Source organism: Heterodontus francisci, chromosome 36 (genome assembly GCF_036365525.1).
Source record: "Heterodontus francisci isolate sHetFra1 chromosome 36, sHetFra1.hap1, whole genome shotgun sequence".
Classification (NCBI taxonomy): Eukaryota; Metazoa; Chordata; class Chondrichthyes; order Heterodontiformes; family Heterodontidae; genus Heterodontus; species Heterodontus francisci.
The window spans coordinates 10,908,109-10,924,176 of record NC_090406.1 but is presented as its reverse complement, the minus strand read 5'-3'; the positions used below and the strand labels follow the sequence as shown (position 1 = coordinate 10,924,176).

The 16,068-nt window shown below is 42.2% G+C and overlaps 1 protein-coding gene across 3 annotated transcripts in view; it reads left to right on the top strand.

The window, feature by feature from the left end:
- LOC137351585 (spindlin-1-like) overlaps positions 1-11,798 on the top strand; it is a 63,272-nt gene extending 51,474 nt beyond the window's left edge. For all 3 annotated transcript variants that reach the window (XM_068016161.1, XM_068016162.1, XM_068016163.1), the window contains exons 3-5: positions 1,279-1,529; positions 4,204-4,437; positions 9,082-11,798. In XM_068016161.1, coding sequence (XP_067872262.1) covers positions 1,279-1,529; positions 4,204-4,437; positions 9,082-9,281 — 685 coding nt within the window. In that variant the 3' untranslated portion in view covers positions 9,282-11,798. The remainder of the gene's footprint in view (positions 1-1,278; positions 1,530-4,203; positions 4,438-9,081) is intronic.
- The last annotated feature ends 4,270 nt before the right edge of the window (positions 11,799-16,068 follow it).

The window sequence follows — 16,068 nt, the reverse complement described above, 5'->3', positions numbered from 1 at the left end:
TTTAAACTTGTTGCCTAACTTGCAGCACTCTGTTGCCAAGCATACAGTTCACTGTATGATCCTAAGGTCACCAGCTTTGCGACTTTTGAGCTAACTGCTCAATTTACTGATTTACTCTTGATTTCTATCCCCACGACCCTTCTTGGCTGTTTCTCCTTCCCCCCCCCCCCCCCTCCCCTCCCCACACACACTTCCCCATCGCGGATGAGGGCTCAAACTCCCTGTTTGTGCAATTGCAACTGGAAATCCAACAATGTTTCTCCCCACCACCCCCTCCACCCAATTCTCACCCCCACTGCTGTCCCCTTCCCTCACCATCACCCGCCCTCTGCTCTTCCCCCACACCCTGCTCTCTGATCGCCTTTGATAATGTGGAACGTCTTCACCACTGAGTGAGCTTCTTCCCAATACTACTTGATGCCCATACATCCAGTAGACTCCCCACATTCAGAGAAGCAGTGCAATTGTCTTGACAAAATAAGCATGCACAAAAATCACCTATTAGGGCATATAGATTACTTAACCTAGGAGCCTTTGTGCAACCAGTGCACACTTTGAACACAGGAGATCCATTAGTGCGTACACGTTGAAGTATTAAGTGTTTCAAATTGGCACAGAAGTATCTAATATGCCAACATATATATTGGTTATAAGCTTAAACATCAATGGCACTTTCATAATCTGGGGCTCTTCAAAAAAATAAAGAGAAACTGAGAGGTAATCTGATAGAGGTCTTTAACATTACAAAGGGGTTCAATTGGGTAGATTTAGAGAAGATGTTTCCACTTTGGAGGAGTCCAAAACTAGGGACCATAAACATAAATATAAGATAGTCGCTAATAAATCCAATAAGAAATTCAGGAGAAACTTGTTTACTCAGAATGATTAGAATGTAGAACTCATCACCACAAGCAGTTGTTGAGATGAATGGCATAGATGCATTTAAGGGGAAGCTAGATGAGTACCTGAGGGAGAAAAGAATAGCAGGATATGTTGATAGTGTGAGATGAAGTAAGGTGGGAGGAGGCTCGTGTGGAGAATAGATGGCCTGTTTGTGATGTGAATTCAGTGTAGACTGCAAAACTCAGAAAAAAATTTGGGTTGGCAATGCTGCCAACTATATGGAGTTTGGGTCCTTTATGTTTGAGAACTGTGTCTCTGATAATACAGTAATTGGCATTGGGTGATTGTCCAAATGCACTTGGTTGTCTACTCAGGAAGGTGTGATGAAACCAAACCGATCAATTTTGATTATTATTGCTCTGTTTTAACTCCAAGGAAGCGTACCAAAGCAGATTCGAGTGACCCGGTTGCCTATAAACAGCGCAGTATTGTTGGCAGTAAAGTGCAGCACGGATGGAGGGAGAAGACCGGAGTGGTGACCCAGTGGAAGGGCACAGTGCTGGACCAGCTGCCAGTTAACCCTTCGCTCTTCTTGGTCAAGTATGACGAATTTGACTGTGTGTACGGGATCGAACTTTTCAAAGATGAGAGGGTCTCGGGACTTGAAATTCTACCTGATAAAACTGGTAAGTAATTCATTGCTGGCCTACAGTTTGTTCTTGTGTACTTTTACTTTGCATGTGCACATGTGTAATTAAGCCCAAAACAGCTTCAACGGTCTGGTACCCATGTATGTTCAGGAGATTTGTAAAATCAGATTAAATCTTCCTGTAGTCTACAGCAGCAGCAGCAACAACAACAACTTGTATTTATGTAGCTCCTTTAATTAGTAAAACATCCCGTGGCACGTCACAGGAGCGTTATCAAATGAAATGACACCGAGCCACATAAGGCGATGATAGGACAGGTGACCAAAGCTTGGTCAAAGAGGTCAGTTTTAAGGAGCATCTTAAAGGAGGGGAGAGAAGTGGAGGAAACTGCAAAGAGCTGTGCTCCAAATCCAAAGTGAGTTTACACAGATTTTGGTCAATGCTCTCTATTGTTAGAGAGTCCCTGATGCCGCTTTTTAGATGCCACCAGGAGTGTGGTGATCTCCGTTATACTTCTACTCTGGGTTCATATGCATAGTGTGTTTGCAACATTGGCTAAATATAAAAGATCACTGTTGACCACTGTTATCAGATTAATAACTGCTCCAAGCCTTCTCTGCTTTACTTTAAGATTTGCAATCATGTAGTGTAAACATTCTTGACTGTGGACATTCTTAACTGAAATTTACAAGTCCCATCTGTATGTTCCAAGAGTTAGTTTAATTTAAGATCTGGTACATCTATCTGTTGCTGGATCTAGCTTCCACCCCTGGAGAGGGGTGGGGTGTACAATGAAACATCACCATTGCGTGAGTTACAGTTGACATTTTATACAGTACCTATGTTCCATTATGTGTTAAATAAGATTGAATTACCTATTGGTATCTTCCATTTTGTGCTTTTAGTAATTATACAGTTTATGTGAGTCATTACAGTCTTGAGTTTTAGAGACTGAAACTAAATAGGATTTAGCTGATGGAGTGTTCAGTCAACATTGTTTTGTTTTTGTATTTTTTTTCCTGCTAAAAGTTTTCTCCACCTTTCTGCCCTTCCTCTCCCTTTGGAGGACCATGATCCAGTTTGTGGTGTGATATTTTGGGCACCGGTAGTCCTGCAGTACCTCTCAGATAGCCAGTCTGTTCATGTGAGCTTATGCAGTGAGCTTCAACTGTATTGGAGGGTTGGGCACATCAAGTGACATACAGCCTGCAGCACTGAAACAGGCCATTCGGCCCAACTCGTCTGTGCCGGTGACGAGCCCTATCCTGTCGTCTTCAAAATCCACACACGTGCACCTTCCAGCGGTGATCACTGAGTCATAATCAGAACTGGAATCTGGATTAAAGCTAATGCTAGCAGTGCCACCACTGCTAACCTGGCTAAGAGTAGTTAACTTGTCACAGTGCAGTGATAGTATCATGCCAGATGCTGCATTTACTCATGGACCCATTAAGTGCAGTGTGTGTGAGAGTGAGAACAGATTTTTAACCGTCCTGGCAAAGCAGTATTAGAAATCAGTGATTTTCAAACACTTCTTTAGGTGGACATCACTGCTACAAATATTGATGCACACCTAGGAACCCCCTTTGAGCACTCTCCAGAAACCTTCTCTGGTTAACACTAAGGACAGTTTCCACAGGCCAGCCTATGCTTCCAGTGTTCTTATGGGCAGGAGTTAGTATGCCTGGCATACGCTATAAATCCATTACCTTGCTAATGCAAATATGAGATGCTTCATAACGTTTGGATCCCTGTGATAGATGGACAAATAACGTGGCAGACCATTTGGTTCAGGCTATAAACTGAATCGGATGCAAGCACAACAGAATTTACTAGGTTACAGAACTTATTGTAATTTTTCTAAATAAGGGCAACATTTCAACATCTTTCTGGTTGTCTGTAACGATACTCGACTTCTCCCAGCTCCTGCAGTATGTAGTTTATATCTGAAATTGGCTCTGTATGGCATATTCCTCCTAGTCTTTGTTTGCCATTGCCTTAACAAAGCAGAAATTCACTAAACAGCCTAGATATGAGCAATAGATATACCCATTCTCTGCTTTGAAATATATAAGACAAAGGACAAAGGCAGTTGTGTACATTTGTTATTTGCAGTTGGGTTCAAAAGCAGCAAGTCAGTATCTCAGAAAACGTATGTGTGGGCATCCAATGAGGACACAATTGTGCTCAGCTGTGATGTTCCACACAAATAGCCTCTTAACACTCGTTGTCCAGCTTACACGTGGCCGCTCACACCTGGTTCCAGTGGGCTGCCAGCACCTATAAAACTGCATCCCAAGAAAGATAACATCCTCAGGAATGGGAGTAGCTCGGCAAATCTACATTATTACACTCAGTTTCACAACTATAGCAAACTGTTTCTAATGGATGAAGGGTTGATAACCAGATGGCACAGATTTAAGGTGCTTGGCCAAAGAACCAGTGGCGACGTGAAAAACTTTTTTACGCAACCAGTGGTTAGGATTTAGAATGCATTGCCTGATGGGGTGGTGGAAGCAGATTCAGATTCAAAAGGGAATTAGATAAATACTTGAAGTAGAAAAAAGTTGCGAGGATATGGGAAAAGAGCAGGGGAGTGGAATAACTGGATTGCTCTTCGAACGAGTGGCACAGACTCAGTGGTCCGAAAGGCCTTCTGTGCTGCACTGTTCTACAACTGCATTGATTTGTGATTCCTGCTTTCCAACAGGTCGAACAAAAATAATGGATGGTGATCTGGCAGAGCTAATCGTGGGAAAAGCAGTTGAACACATGTTTGAGAAGGATGACGGATCGAAGAATGAATGGCGAGGGATGGTATTGGCCCGTGCGCCTGTCATGACTACTTGGTATTATATCACGTATGAAAAGGACCCTGTTCTATATATGTACCAGCTACTGGAGGATTACAAAGAGGGAGATCTCCGTATCCTGCCAGATTCAGGTACTTAATGCTGTGTTTTATTTGTGGAATTGTATACTCAAAGCTAGGTGAATGTTTACTCAGTACACCAGTTTAGTTTCGACCACAAATAAAAATGCTGGAAATACTCACCAGTCAGGCAGCATCTGTGGAGAGAGAAACAGAATTAATGTTTCAGGTCAGTGACCTTTAGTTTCAACTATGTCCTGTTCTTGGGCTTAAGAGGCATATTTAGGTTTGTGGTGATTACTGCTTGCTTCACTGAGTCGTAATTTACTGACCATGGTAAGCTAAGTCATCCAATTAAATATTAGCTGGAATGGTCAGATTTACCCTCTCATGAGCAGAATTGATGTGATCGATTTGAGAAGATGAGGTGACAGCACACTGTTAGAGGAAAACAGGGAGCTACAAAATACATGGCAGGCCATACCTTTCAGAGTTTGAAGTGGTTAAAGGGGAACCCCCAAAGAATGGTGTCCTTTAGGTGTAAAGTGCTTCATCTATCACCGAAAGCTATCAGAAGGCATGAGTCACCATTTTTTGAGGTGGAGAGAGGACCTTACAGCTTCCAATACCCAGAAGAGACTGCTGGAAAAGAATCAATGAGCTCAAGCATTTTACAATTGCGAAACTTGCTCAACATTAATGAAACGGAAGGAAGTCACAGATTCATGAGGAAAACCCATTTTATAAGAATGTATAATCATTTGCAGAACTGATGCACGTTTAGAAGCATCTTCTCGCCCGACTCTGCTCTCAGTTTTGGTAAGTCACTCAGAATTTTTTTTTGTTTAAATCATAGATAAAACAATATCTGCAAAGTCTTCTATAAAATGCATGTCCTACAGCCTGCAGTAAAGTTTTTGTTGAGGCTAAAGTTATAATGTCCCATGCTCGTAGTGCTTGCTGTAAAACAGACTAATTGGTGACTCTTGTATTCTGAAACTGTTAGTGTCAAAAACATTTGAAGTTTATGCACTGTCCAAATTCCAATATCTCTTTTTTTTTTTGTTTTCCACAGATGATTCTGGTTGTGCCAGTTACCCTGCAGCTGAATCGGCATATCCAAGAAGGCAAATGGTGATAATGATCACACCAGCTGCGAGCACAGCACAGCCACTGAAGAACTGGGCCCTGCAGACTGTGCTGTTAAGCTGCTGGCAGACCTTACTCCTGAGGCACAGGATCTCCCATGGGGGGCTCATGGCAGGCCAGAAAGCGTGCCGCCAAATGTAGATGTGCCTGCCTCTGTGCGGACATGCGTGTTTAACCCGTGACATTCCACGACGGAGGAGGAAGCTGTTGACGCCACTAGTGCGGCCTTTGATAATGGAGAGCCATAATGGTGTATACTGTGCCAGTTTGGGCAAGCACAGCTGATGGAGAAGGTTAGCTTTGCAGCCGACCTGATCATCGTGTTGACAAGGAGCCTGTAGGCCTCATCCTTGCTAGGGTGCGATGTCACCATCCACAGCGCCCTCTACTGCCATAAAAATGTTCTGCAGAGCTTCTGGAAGCATCATCTTCAACTCATGACTTGTCACCACATCCAGGATCTCTCCTGGGGAATTCTCCCTGAGAAGAATCCTTCACATTAATGGGTCTTCCTTTTTAAAAAAAAAAAATCTACAAATTGAAATAGTTTTAAGGTGGAAGGCATGTTAAAATCGGTCCGTTGATGGTTCAGCGATGAGTTCTATGCCTCTAAACCACAGAGACCCAAACAATTCCAAGCTGCATCCACAGTCTGTGTTGCATTAGCTGATCTCAACTGGTCACTGCACCCCTTGGTTAGAGAAGAAAAAGGCAGCCAGCGATTCTACTCTGTATTGTGATCTAGTAATCCACGACTGCAAGCGTCTTGGAGTAGCAGTCAGAGTCAAACTCGGTTATAATCCCTTCGGTCATCAAACAGCCTGGTGCATGATATCAGGTGACCTTCCTTGAGCAGCACCGCAGTGAGGAAATAATTAATTGAAGAAATTCCCACAAAATTTACATGACAGTCTTTTCTTAAAATTATCCACATGTGAGAAACATTGTCAAGGCCACCATTATTGTTCGTCCTTAGATGCTCTGCGAAAGTGATGGTGGATGACCTTAAACCACTGGAGGAGAAAGTAAATTTAATCTATTAAAGCTGGATGCACAAGAGGCTAGAGTTGGTGGAACACAGAAGGTTGTATGACCAGAAGAGGTTACAGAGATGGGGAGGTGTGAAACCACCAAGGGATTTAAACACGCAGATAATTCTAAATTTGAAGCATTCAGGGGACCGTGAACTGAGGTAGTTTAGCTGGGTGAGCAGGACTTGATGTGGCTTAAGAAACAGGTAACAGCGCTTTGGATGAGCTGAAGTTTTATTGAAGGTGGAGAATGAAAGGCCGTCCAGGAGAGCATTGGAATAGACAGAGGCAAGGATGAGGGTTTCAGCAGCCTTTGAGCTGGAGCAGAGACGGGTGATGTTACGAAGCTCTTGGTGAAGGCGCAAATATGTTTGTAGTACATTTCATCATTTAGAACAATGCATACAACATTAATACCTTATATCAACCATGGTATTGCTATACTCCATTTGTGGAACCTGGTTTAATTGTATGTTTAGCAAGTTGTTTTTCTATTTTTTTTAACCTCTAGTAGACATCATGGACACCATGGCACCTCTGAACCAAGACTGAATCTTGCACTTTTGTATGCAGTGGTTTGAACTGTGATGCTATCAGCTTTTTATTCCAGTAAATGTTGCCAGACGTAATAGTCTGTATTTACTCACCTGTAAACCTAGGGATGTTTTCCTTAGAGCAGAGAAGGCTGCGGGGGGACCTGATTGAGGTATACAAAATTATGAGGGGCATTGATAATGTTGATAGGAAGAAACTTTTTCCCTTAGCGGCGGTGTCAATAATCAGGGGGCATAGATTTAAGGTAAGTGGCAGGAGGTTTAGAGGGGATTTGAGGAAAAAAGATGCTACCCAGAGAATGATTGGAATCTGGAACACACTGCCTGAAGGGGTGATAGAGGCAGGAACCTTCACAACATTTAGGAAGTATTTAGATGAACGCTTGAAATGCCATAGCATACAAGACTACGGGCCAAGTGCTGGAAAATGGGATTAGAATAAATAGGCTTGATGGCCAGCGCGGACACAGTGGGCCGAAGGGCCTGTTTCTGTGCTGTATAACTCTGACTCTATGACATGGACCATTTACTCAGGAAGATTTCATTTTTTTTTACTTGGAATGTTTGCATTCATTGGTTAAGGAGAAACTACATACAGCTATACACATTATTAAATGGTACAGAGATGATGAACTCAGTATTAAATGGATCATCAAGCAAATAGGGCAAGATGCTAGAGATATGAATTAAGAAAAGTTAATTTAAAACCATGTAGAAAAACAAAATAATTTGAGTAAAGGATGACAAATGTTTGGAACAATCAACCATTTAGGGTACTAGAGTCACAATACTTACAGAATACATTCAGATGGAAGGCTGGGTGAGCACTAGAGGGACGAACTCAGAAAACAGGCCTTTTCTTATGTTTTAATTATGTCGTTAACTTGAACGTACTGTAACTAAAGATGGTAACTAACCAATAATTACAAGAACTGTTAATATTTCTGTTGACACCCTTTTTAAAATTATTAATGACTTGGATGTGAATGTAGGGGGCATGATTAGTAAGTTTGCAGATGACACCAAAATTGGTGGTATAGTGGACAGTGAAGAAGGTTGTCTAAGGTTACAACAGGATAATAGATTAACTGGGAAAGTGGGCAAGGGATTGGCAAATGGAATTTAACGCAGACAAGTGCGAAGTGATGCATTTTTGGAAGTTAAACCAGGGCAGGACATACACAGTGAATGGCAGGGTCCTGGGGAGTGTTGTTGAGCAGAGTGACCTTGGGGTGCAAGTACATAGTTCCCTGAAAGTGGCAACACAGGTAGACAGGGTGGTGAAGAAGGCGTATGGCATGCTTGCTTTCATCGGCCGAGGCATTGAGTATGAGAGTTGGGATGTCATGTTACAGTTGTACATAATGTTGGTTAGGCTGCATTTGGAGTACTGTGTGCAGTTCTGGTCGCCGCACTACAGGAAAGATGTGATTAAGCTAGAGAGGGTGCAGAAAAGATTCACAAGGATGTTGCCTGGTTTGGAGGGCTTGAGTTATAAAGAGAGATTGGATAGGCTGGGTCTGTTTTCCCTGGAGCGAAGAAGGCTGAGAGGAGACATGATAGAGGTATATAAAATTATGAGAGGCATAGATAGGGTAGATAGCCAGAGCCTGTTTCCCATGGTAGGGGTGACTAAAACTAGAGGGCATAGATTTAAGGTAAGAGGGAGGAGTTTTAAAGGGGATCAAAGGGGTAAATTTTTCACACAAAGGATAGTGGGTATATGGAATGAGCTGCCTGAGGAGGTTGTGGAGGCAGGAACAGTAGCAACATTTAAGAGGCATCTGGACAGGTACTTGAATGAGCAAGGCATAGAGGGATATGGAATTAATGCAGGCAGGTGGGATTAGTATAGATAGGCATTATGGTCGGCATGGACGCGGTGGGCCGAAGGGCCTGTTTCTATGCTTTATGACTCTATAAAAACATAACTCATTACATTTCATTGGATGAAATTCTAATTGTACATTTTCTTGTGACAGAGAACAAGCAAGTTTTGCCAACTGAGCCTGGTGAAGTGATTGAAAGTCTTGTGGGAAAACAGGTGGAGTATGTCACAGAGGACAGCACAAAGAGAACGGGATTGGTGATCCACCAAGTGCAGGCTAAACCATCCGTCTATTTCATCAAGTTTGATGACGATTTTCACATTTATGTGTATGACTTGGTCAAAACTTCCTAGCTGCATGCAACGCTTGTCCTTGCCTTCACTAAGAGATTTTACTGTGAACTGTGAGCAGACCACTGAAGAGACTTCTGTTCTTTATGTTAGCCCTCCATGTGTTTGAGATTTTGAAAGGTGAAATTTATGTGTCTCCCTTTTGATATCCCCTGGCAGTTGGCACAGCATGGTGTTCGTCGTGCCTACCATAGCGATCATTACAGCTTTCATGGTTATAACGCTGACTGTGAGACCAAAGGAAAGGTCCTTTGCTGCGGAGTTCTGTGCTCCGAGCACTATAAGACACCTGAATTGACCTGTGTGGTTTGTCGGTTTCCAGTGATACCTTTTAGCTGGAAAGCCTCCCAATCATGGAGAGCCTTACCTCAAAAGTGGGTAAGTGTGACTACGGTCACTTTGGGCTGTGGCAAGCAGACTCCCAGTGGCTGAGTATGGGAAGGCCCCTTCTTGTTGAAAGTAGTGCAAACTTGTTGGGGGGTTGGTACATGGAAAAGATTGACCAATTAGACAGCAGAATCCTATTTTAAAAGTTGGTAGAAAAGATCCTGAATTATTGAAAGGATTTACGTTTGGTTTTACCCAAGATCAAAATTATGGCAAATTAGCAAATTTAAAGAAGCCATAAGGCAAAACTCTTGGGAAAGGAATTGTGTAAGATATCCTTTTTTTAAAAAAAAAACAAATTATATGGTAACTGTTTTATGACAATATTTTCTGATTTGCCATGACCTCTAGCATGATGCACACCATCAGTGGCTCCCTAATGATAGAGATAACGTGTAAAGCATCCATTTGTTATGACGCACTTTTTCTATGGCTCCCATAGACCACATATAGAGAAAGTCTACTGTGTGTGTGTATACATTTGTGTCATAGCTACCATACTCAGGCTAACAGAAAGAATATTGTTTCTTTTGTTGTGCAACTTCTGCAAAACTCGTCAGATATTAATCTGTCTTTATTTTGTGTCTTCTGCTTTGTTTTACAAGAGTAAAGGCAAATAACTAAGTAGAATTTTGAACTTGATGGCCTTATTCCTTTCAAAGCAAAACTGGTCCATTTTTCTGTCCCAGTTGTGTGCTTAGTTGTGGGAGGTGAGCTCTCCCATGTTTTATCATTTATGTCTTGAGTGTAACTAATAATACAGAGAGGGAGGAAGGCCCAGCATAAGGGTTCTCATGGAGAACTGAGAGGGACCTCTCCATGTCCTAGCCCATCAGGACCTGTAATAACTACTGGTACTGGCATCAACCCAGATACAACCCCCACATTTCACCACCCCCACCCCTCCCCCACTTATATTTCTATGGTGGACTCATTCAGATTTTAGTGAAGCATAATGGCAGATGCTTTGAAATGTTCATACCATGTCCTCTTGAACTATAAAGAACAACCAAACAGTGAAGTTCTTTTTGCCCTTGTGTTTATCTGAACTGAGGGGAAAGTGCTGATGCTTACAGATTCTGTCAATGGCAGGGCTAATGCTGAAAAGAATTTGAGGTAATGAATTAAGAACATTGCACAAGGAGGGTTATTAAAGGATATTGATTTTAGGTGTGATTTTTCATGTTGCTACCAGTATATTGTAGAAGCCTGGTAATAACTGCTTGGTGTGGGCAAAATCTCCACACTGCTGTGGAAAATAGTTTGTTATATGTTCATTTTTACAAGAATTATTTTTCACTTCCCTGTTGATTTATAACCTTTTTTTTAAAGCGCATCACCGTAGTAGTTTCTACCACTCTAGGAATGCCACCCAGATTACACAATGCTAAGAGCGCATAGAGACAGGAAACTCGTAGATATTTCTAATTCCTGCTGCAGTTTTGGAAGATAGCTGGTTTTGTTAGTTGTACAGTATGATATCAGCTTAGGGTTAGCAGTTGAGAAGGAAATGCAATGGTGTTTGTCATCTATAGACTTGGAAGAGATGGCATGGCCTTTAGCTTACTCCAGTCAGATTAAATCACCTGACAGAGAAGAGCAAATGTTAGAGCCCGTAGGAGAAAAAAGAATCTGCAACATCTTGATGGTGCAAGTAATTTGGGGCATCAAGGCCCATACTTCTCTGATCAGCATTTTAAATGGCTTACGCCAGCCTTAAAATAATACATGAGAAAATCTAGAATAGGGTTTCGACACTTGAGTGAAGAAAAGATGGAAATCTATTATGTGCACCAGTGTGAGATCTCCCTCTAAAAGGTTGGGGGAAAGTCACTTCTCTGCTGTCAGATCGTTGTTTCCTCCCCAACCCCAGGTTTCCCCATCCCTTCCATTTTTTTTTTGCACTGTCGGTCATTAACTAGCACTTGGGGTACAGTGGCGAGTTGATAGTTAAACAGTACTAGTGCACTGTATTGGTGACGTCAAGCATAGTTTTTTGGGCTACTCTTTAAACTTGGCGGCTTTGTTGAGCTGTGTGCTAATGGCATAGATGCCAAAATGCTTTCAAGATATGTGTACATAGTTATAAAATATGCATCACGTACAAAATAAATATACTTCATTATTGATTTATGTATGTAAACTGAGGTTTATTTTGCTCTTTACTTTGCTGCTAGAGCTGGGAAGGGGCGTTATTTTATGGTGCTGTATTCATCACTACATAATGATTGCTGTCTAAATGAGTAACTTAAAAAGCCTCTGCATGCTTTTGAACAGAGTTCAACTAATTCTACACTACTCCGTATTAACTATTTTTGCTGATTATTTTATTTTATTTAGAGAAACAGCGCTGAAACAGGCCCTTCGGCCCACCCAGTCTATGCCGACCAACAACCACCCATTTATACTAACCCTACAGTAATCCCATATTCCCTACCACCTACCTACACTAGGGCAATTTACAATGGCCAATTTACCTATCACCTGCAAGTCTTTGGCTGTGGGAGGAAACCGAAGCACCCGGCGAAAACCCACGCAGTCACAGGGAGAACTTGCAAACTCCGCACAGGCAGTGCCCAGAATTGAACCCGATCCCTGGAGCTGTGAGGCTGTGGTGCTAACCACTGTGCCACCCTAAATCTTGAGGGGAGAGAGTTATTCTGTTCATTATACTTACATTCTAGTTAAGGGTGTGGCAGCCAGAATGGCAGATACAATTCAACCTATGTTGACCTGTTTATTACACATACAGTAGCTATTATAAAACCTTGTTTTGGGCCACGAGATTATTTGGCTTGATTTTGGGGATTACAGCATTGGAGATCTCAAGCGTGCATTCATTTTCTCCAAGCTTGCTCTTTCAATCTGCTTTAACTTCAAAACAAAAGCAAAATAGTGCAGATGCTGGAAACCTGAATAAAAACCATAAAATGCTCAGCAGGTCAGGCAGCAACTGTGGAGAGTTAGCGTTTCAGGTCTGTGACCATGCATCAGAACATATTTCCCGCATCTGTGAGTCATTGAGTCTGTTATTGAAAGGGTTTTCCTTTCGGAAAGACGTCGGAGGAGTGGTCAGGATTGGAGCCACCACGTTTGCCCATTTCATTGTAGTCAAATGCATACACGAAAGTTTGAAGTAGCTTGTGAGTGTTGAACGCTTTCTCTGTGGCATACGTGGCCCCAAATGATAAAATTGGGAAATATATATTTGTCAATTTTTTTTCCATCTGAACCCTAAAAGGTCACGAGTGAAGAATCTCTTTTTAAATTTCATACTCAGGATTTGGGTGTCGCTGGCAAGCATGCATTTATTGTCCATTCCCTGGTTTCCCTTGAACCACTGTAGTTGGATTGGTGAAGGTGCTTCCTCAATGCTGATAGGGAGTTCCAGAATTTTGACCCAGTGACGATGAAGAAACGGTGATATATTTCTAAGTCAGGATGGTGTGTGATTTGGAGGTGATGGTGTTCCTTTGCTGCCCTGACCTTCTGGGTGTTGGAAGTAATGGATTTGCTGGATGCTGCTGAAGAAGCCTTGGCTAGTTCCTGCAGTGCATCATGTATAGTGTCACTGCAGCCACAGGACACTGGTGGTGCATCTTTAGGCTAGTGGATGAGCTGCCAATCAAATAGAACTGTTTTGTCCTGCATGGTGTCGAGCTTAATCTGTTACAGTTGCAACCATCCAGAGAAAAGAGCATTCAATCACATTCTTGGCTTGCATCTTGGTAGGTGATGGAAGAAGCTTTCAGGAATTGGGAGATGAGCTACTTACTGCAGAATACCAGCTTCTGATCTGCTGCAGTAGCCTTGGCATTTATATACTTGCCCTAGTTGAGTTTCTGATCAATGGTGATGCCGAGTATGTTGATGGCAGGGAACTCTGCAATGGCAATTCCATTGAGTATCAAGGTGCGGTAGCTAGATTTTGTTTAGAGATGGTCAGTGTTTGACACTTGTGTGGCTCAAATGATACTTGACACTTAGCACCCAAGACGATAACCATCCACTTAATTACATCCCATTTACACTAGTATGTTAGATACTTGGTTTTTAAAAAATCTGAAAATAAATCACTTAAATGCATAAGTCACACGGTAAGTGTGTAAATGGTTTTAAACAAAACAATAAATATGTCCGAGGAACTTGTAGGCCAGATTTTATAATAATGAAAGCTTTTTATTGTTATATGGTTATAGCACTGCTGATCATGTGCCTAACCATTAAGTCAACACTCTGCTATGGCTGTCAATCTTCCACGCTGCTACTGCAACAGGTTAGCTTGCTGTGTGTGCCCTTCTAAAATGTCACTAAACTCCATGTTACCTTGAGTTCTGATGGTCCTACCATGTAGCTTGAATGCCATTTTCAAATGGTTTGTAAAACTGGCTTATTTTGGCATGCAAAATTAACTTTCATGAAAACTACACTGGACCTTCACAATAGATGTGAAACGAGTTCAGAAACTTTTTTTCTGCCTGTTTAAGCAGCTGCATGCTAACATTGACAACGCTAGTTTCTTTTCCAAATAGATTAATTGATCGGTCAGACCATCTGTCAGCTTAGTTAAAATATGGTCCTGGACAGCCCTATAATGGGAATTCAGGGAGCTATCAAAAGGCTCCTGGGAATCCAAGCTGTCTGGTTCCTTTATAGAAATTTTGAAGTGGAATTTTTAAAAATTAACTCTTAGTCTTATATTAATTTACTGAGTAACCGTGGGTTGTAGAGGATGGGAGACAGATCAAAGTGTACCCAGGTCATTGAAGTGTGGTGAATCTGTTACATTTACTTGATTTGGCCTACATGTGAATCCAGCCCCACACTATGCGATTGATGTGTCAGCTGTGGCTCAGTGGGTAACACTCTTGCCTCTGAGGCAGAAGGTTGTGGGTTCAGGTCCCACTACAGGGGCTTGAGCACAAAAATCTAGGCTGACACTCCCAGTGCAGTACTGAGGGAGTGCTGCACTGTTGGAGGAGCTCTCAACGATTTGAAATTAAACCAAGGGCCCGTCTACCCTCTTAGATGGGCGCAAAAGATCCCATGGTACTATTTCAAGAAGAGCAGGGGAGTTCTCCCCAGTGGCCTGAGCCAATATCTATCCCTCAACGAACATCATCATCACGAAGATCATCTCATCAGTATCACTTGGAGGGCAGAGAGGTTTAGGAAAGTGATGGAATAGGCTTCAAATTGTTTGCACAGTGATGATTGTGGTGCAGGGGAAAGGAAAACATTTGATCCAAACTTTCTTATTTGATTAAGAAGTGTTGTAAAGGCACAGCAGATCCATCAATATGAGAAAAGGCAGGATAGTTTTGAGAATGGTGAACCATTGAGGCAGGTTTAAGCATCTCAAGGTTGGACATTGGAGACCTTCCAATTTGATCTTTCAAGGACAACACCTTAGTTCCCGAACAATCATCACCATTTCTAATAGACCATCACTTTACTCATTTTTTGTTTACTGGCATTTCCTGCATCTCTCTTTGGCCTCCTTGTCTCGAGAGGCCTGGAGGTGGTTTGTGGAGCAGCGCCTGGAGTGCTATCAAGGCCAATTCTAGAGTGACAGACTCTTCCACAGGTGCTGCAGAAAAAAAAATTGTTTGTCGGGGCTGTTACACAGTTGGCTCTCCCCTTGCGCTTCTGTCTTTTTTCCTGCCAACTGCTAAGTCTCTTCGACTTGTAATAAATACAGGGTTTGTCATGGCCTGAAGCTTCTGAGTCACTGAAACAGATCCCAAACCACCAGCCAGTCTGGCTGCCTTTATAATCCATTATACAGTTGGGTTCCTGAAGCCCAGTTCTTGCAAAGATCAAAACACAGTCTACTTACTGTAGCACATATTGGCAGATTTATATTTAGTTACACAAGACCCTTGCTTCAGGAACATGGCATGTCTTGTTCATATCTCACAATGTAAAAATACTGCATGCCTTTGGGTTTTGCTTGACTCTACATCTTCAAAACCTTTGTCCTGAAACCAGAAGGTCTGACGTTGGTACTAGTTGAATTCCTGAAGCTTCTTGCATTAGTGGAGATCATTTGAGATGATCTTAATTGGTTGCAGTTTTTTTCCATGCTTAGGACTTTTGCAGCTGTAGGCATGGCCATTGATGGTGGAGCAAAGGAAATTGGGGGATGCACAAGGGACCAAAATTTTAGGAGTGCGGAGATCTTGGAGAGTCAAAGGATTTTAGAGGTTACAGAGATTTCTTGTGACTAGGGGTTATCCAATATAGCTGCTTTGTTTCCCAGTACTCAAAGTGAACACAGGGGAGCTTTGTATAACCATGACAATCAATTAAGTTGAAAACTGCCTATGTGTCTAATTCTGTAGCCAGTAACTACAGAGGGGTTTGCGTCACTGTCTGCTCGGCTTTTTCACTGCAATGGGAA